Source organism: Acanthopagrus latus, chromosome 9, assembly GCF_904848185.1.
Source record: "Acanthopagrus latus isolate v.2019 chromosome 9, fAcaLat1.1, whole genome shotgun sequence".
NCBI lineage: Eukaryota > Metazoa > Chordata > Actinopteri > Spariformes > Sparidae > Acanthopagrus > Acanthopagrus latus.
The window spans coordinates 30226543-30231195 of record NC_051047.1 but is presented as its reverse complement, the minus strand read 5'-3'; the positions used below and the strand labels follow the sequence as shown (position 1 = coordinate 30231195).

Genomic DNA, 4653 nt, shown 5'->3' with positions numbered 1-4653 from the left:
TCGGCAGAAAACTCATGCCTTAATCTTGATGTATTTTAATTATATGTAGTTTTTCCATCTAATTTTAGTCCATAAGTTGAATGTAAAGTTTCCAAATGTTTTTTCTCTCATGTAGAGTCAGTGCGAATAAATGAAATAATTCAGTTGGATTAAATAAAAATGATACAGACACTTAATATCTGAGATGCACTGGAGTAAAAGTAGAAAGTAGAATAAGACGGAAATACTCGAGTAAAGCACTTAACAATTCTACTCACAGTACTCGAGTAAATGTACTTGTAGGAGTAAAGTGACACCAGCAGGTGGCAGTAACGCAACACAGAGGCAGTCAGCTACTCTAAAGCTTCAAAGAAGAAGAATCGGCAGCGGTCACTTCCTGTCATGCGCAGAAGTGAGCAGAAACAACCATGGCGACGGCGGCGGAGAAGTCAACGAAGGAGCGCCTGCTGTGTGTGCTAGAGGATCTGGAGGTTTTATCTCGGTAAAGTTTAAAGTGTATCGGCTGTTTGTTGTTCTGGTGTTAATAAAGTTTATAACGATGTTGTTGTTTCCGATGTGAAGAGTTAAATTTCCCGCTCAGAGCTGAGAGTCAGCGGTGCTGTTCTCTGTTAGCTAACATCTGTTAGCCTTCATTTGAATGATGTGTGTGTATGTCAGGGAGCTGATCGAGATGTTGGCTCTGTCCAGGAGCCAGAAACTACCACAGCCCGGAGAGGACACACAGGTAACTAACACACACACACACGCAGGAGTGAACCATATAGTATATTGACTGATAAATAGACTATAAACTATGCTACCATCAGTGTGCTACCGCACGTTTGTGGTTATTAAACAGTTGTGACGCAGAAATGTTTACAGTTTAACATTAAACGTTATTGTCCAAGGTGACATCAGAGCACTACAACTGTGAAATTCACAGAGAATTTACTATTCAAGCGTCTTTTTCTGCGTCATAAAGTCATGTAATACTGAATACTTTTGGATTACATTTCGACTTGCTATAAATCAAAGATTGATAATATTAGAAGTCATACAAGAGATCAGAGACCACACCTCGTCTTTTTTTCTATTTTAACATCTCAAAACGTTTCAGTGCAACGCGGTAAATCATTAACTGTGGGTGAAATCAAATGAGCCTCACAGAAACAGAACACAACAAAGTTTGTTTTGTTTTTGTTACTGTAGTTTTTTAATCAAAGATCTCATGAAGAACAAGAGCAGCGCTCTGTTCATTTCAGTTAAAGTGAAAACTAATTATACTAATAAAAACAGCAACAGAAACATACTTTGATATCCAGCAGGACATATTCAGAATATTTGTATTCATGAAAAAATGGTTTCATTAATTTAAAGTTGACATTTTTGACCAACTGCTGCTTAGAGATGCTTAACTTTGAGTTTGAGCCCGGCTGTTGCTCAGGAGGTAGAGCAAGTTGTCTGTAATCAGAAGGTCGCTGGTTGGAATCCCAGCTGCCTCTAGGTGCATGTTGAAGTGTCCTTGGGCAAAATACTGAACCCCAAACTGCTCCTGATGTGCTGGTCAGCACCTTGCATGGTGTATGAATCTACATATGAATTACTGTAAGTCGCTTTGGACAAAAGTGTCTAAATGCTCTAAAATGTAAATTTAAGGTTTGTCTAAACACAAATCAAAGTTATTTTGTTACAACTTAAATATACCTAGATATCAGGTTGTTTTCTCAGGACTGTCCTGTCGTGGCTTTATTTGTTGGAGACTTCAGTTCAGAACAGCGACACAAAGACACTGATTTAAGCTGAATTTATTCAGATATAACATGAACTGTGTGCATGTCCCTGTTTTCTTCAGATTCTGGAGCTGCTGGTGCAGAGGGACCGGGAGTTCCAGGAGCTGATGGAGGTGGCTCAGCAGCAGGGGAAGGTTCATCAGGAGATGCAGCTTCTGGAGAAGGAGGTGGAGAAGAGAGACAACGACATCCAACAGCTCCAGAAGCAGCTGAAGGAGGCCGAACACATCCTGGTGGGCGCTGCTGGCACATGTTTTACATCAAGAGTCCATCTGTATTTTATCATGTTTATTATCACACTGTTACCCTCTGAATATGACAGAAGGACGGATGTTCTGTGTTAATAATCACAGACACAAACATTAAACCTCACTATGTGTCTCTGCAGCTTCTGTTGATCTAAACTCTGTTGGTCTTGTTGTTTTCAGGCCACGGCTGTTTATCAGGCGAAGGAGAAACTCAAATCCATTGACAAAGCCAGGAAAGGTGAGCTGCCCCACCTGTCTAACACTCCCCGTTGAGGCTCAGGTTGTTATCTCTGAACTCATGCTGATGTCTTGTCGTCCACAGGAAGCATCTCCTCAGAGGAGATCATCAAGTACGCTCACAGGATCAGTGCTAGTAACGCTGTGTGTGCGCCTCTCAACTGGCTCCCAGGTAGGAACCAAAGACTCCTCACAGCTCTGCTGCTCCTGATGTTCCTTCTCACTGTTAACACACCTGTTCTGCTCAGGTGATCCTCGCAGACCCTACCCCACTGACCTGGAGATGCGTAGTGGGATGCTGGGTCACATGGCCAACCTGCCAACCAACGGCGTCAATGGACATCTGCCAGGTGATGCACTGGCTGCTGGGAGGTTACCAGGTGAGTCCAGCCACAGGTATACAGTCTTTAATGGTTCTACTCTTAGTCTGACTGACGGACTAGTTGTACGTGTCTGTGAGTCTGCGTTCGGACAGAGTTTAATCTGAGACAGGATGGTCTGGAGGCTCCATATGAAACATCAAAGCTGTGAGCCCCAGCTCAGCCCAGCGAGGTCCGCATGAGTTCACTGACTGACACCTGTCTCTGCTCTGACTCTCAGACGTGTTGACGCCTCACTACCCCTGGCAGTCCTCTGACGTCTCCGCAGGGATGCTGCCTCCGCACCACGGCAACGACTTCGGCCTTGAGCCCCCAGGTCACAACAAGGAGAACGAGGACGATGTGGAGGCTATGTCGACAGATTCGTCCAGCAGCAGCAGTGACTCTGACTGAACTACACTAGTAAAGACTGTGTGTGTGTGTGTGTGTGTGTGTGTGTGTGAGAGAGAGAGAGACCACGGTCATTTACAGTGAAGCTGATACATGAGGGAGCACAGACGGCCGTTGTGTAGTTTTTCCACAGTGTACAAGTTGACTTAAAGGAATAGTTCACACTCAAAGTAAAACTCAGTCCTCCTCGCCTCCCCCTGATGAGATAAAGTCAGGTGAAGTGTTGTCGTCCACAGAACAGTTCTGGAGCTTCACAGTAAAACAGAGCTGCAGCGTTCTGCTGAACAACTGAAGCAGCTGAGACCTGATTTAAAACAGAGAAACAACCACAGAAACATCAGATGTCTCCATCAGCTCGTCTGCTGTGATCACAGTGTGCAGGAGAGAACACATCACAACCTGATCTCAGACCAGATTTACACCTTTATTAACATGAAGTCTTCACTGTATCAGTGTTAATTTAGGTTCTCCTCTTCTGCAGACTGAGATTGCAGCAGACGAGCTGTATGGAGCCATATCATGTGACTTTAGTTGTTTCTTTCGTTCAAAAGAGGTTTAAAGTAAACTTTAGTTTCAGTACGTTTGCTCCTCCTGAGGAACTCCGGTTCCTCTGACATTCAGATTTCTTCATTGAATTTATATTGCAAAGAAGGTCACGTTTGGACAGCTGGCAGTTTCAGCCTCATGAGTGGTTCTGTGGCTCTCACGAGACTGACGAGGAGAAACCGACTCAGTGTTCAGAGAAGACTTCCTGATGGAGGGACGAGTGCAGGACAGTGTCACTGTTTCAGGGCTTCACTAACATGAGGGCCTGCTCTGAGACTGGGATGCATCAATTTTTGAAGGAATAGTTTGACATTGTAGGAAATAAATATTTTCACTGTCTTGCTGGGAGTTCGATGAGAATAATGATACCACTGTCCTATCTGTCCATGAAATGTTAGACCTCTGTCGGCAGCTGTGAGCTTAGATTAAAGACAGGAAGTGAATGAGAGTGGTTGTACTGTCATCTATCTCTGGGAAAGAAAGAGAATAAGAGTGTTTTAATGTTGAACTGTTCCTTTAACTGTGTGTTTACATCAGTGTGAGGAGTGAAGTTAGACCACTAACAGATGAACATTAACATGAAGATGATTTATGGTAAATATCGTTGTGTAAACAAAGACTGGAATTTAAAGAGAAACTAAACTAGAATCTGATGAAAGTCACTTCTTCTGTCTCTCTGGTCTCATGTTTGAAGTTACGTGTGTGACTTCCTGTTTCATGTGTGTCACTGTTCAGCTGTAGTGAGAAGGACAGATGCTGTTCATTTAGCTCTGTGTACATATGCTTGTACATACTCAGCCTTGTAAATAAATACTTTGGAATAGAAATTGTGTGTCTGTGGTTGTAAAGTCGTGTTGTTTGTGTGCTTTGTAAAGACCTGATGAAGTCAAATAGACTGAACAAATGATGAAGGCAGATACAGTCTGACATCATCACGTAACATCTGTGATAAACGTGGAGCAGCCAGTGAAACATGAACACCAGCTTCCCTTCGTCAGATCAGTGTGTGTGTGTCAGTTTCACCCTGTTTAACCAGCACTGGAGGTCACATTACTTACCCTGTGATAATAGCTACATCCAGCT

At 43.3% G+C, this 4653-nt stretch overlaps 1 protein-coding gene across 1 annotated transcript; it reads left to right on the top strand.

Moving 5' to 3' along the window:
• Window positions 1-330: 330 nt before the first annotated feature.
• med4 (mediator complex subunit 4) lies at window positions 331-4397 on the top strand. Its single transcript, XM_037110740.1, has 7 exons — window positions 331-481; window positions 658-724; window positions 1832-2002; window positions 2198-2255; window positions 2340-2426; window positions 2503-2634; window positions 2855-4397. The coding sequence occupies exons 1-7, from the start codon at window positions 408-410 to the stop codon at window positions 3025-3027; spliced, it is 762 nt and encodes a 253-aa protein (XP_036966635.1). The 5' UTR covers window positions 331-407; the 3' UTR covers window positions 3028-4397.
• The last annotated feature ends 256 nt before the right edge of the window (window positions 4398-4653 follow it).

Excerpts from the sequence above, each read along its gene's own strand:
- med4 (XM_037110740.1), top strand. The coding sequence starts at position 408 with ATGGCGACGGCGGCGGAGAAGTCAACGAAGGAGCGCCTGCTGTGTGTG. Across the intron at positions 2,003-2,197 it reads AGGAGGCCGAACACATCCTG|GCCACGGCTGTTTATCAGGC; the intron begins GTGGGCGCTGCT and ends TGTTGTTTTCAG. Across the intron at positions 2,635-2,854 it reads GGCTGCTGGGAGGTTACCAG|ACGTGTTGACGCCTCACTAC; the intron begins GTGAGTCCAGCC and ends TCTGACTCTCAG.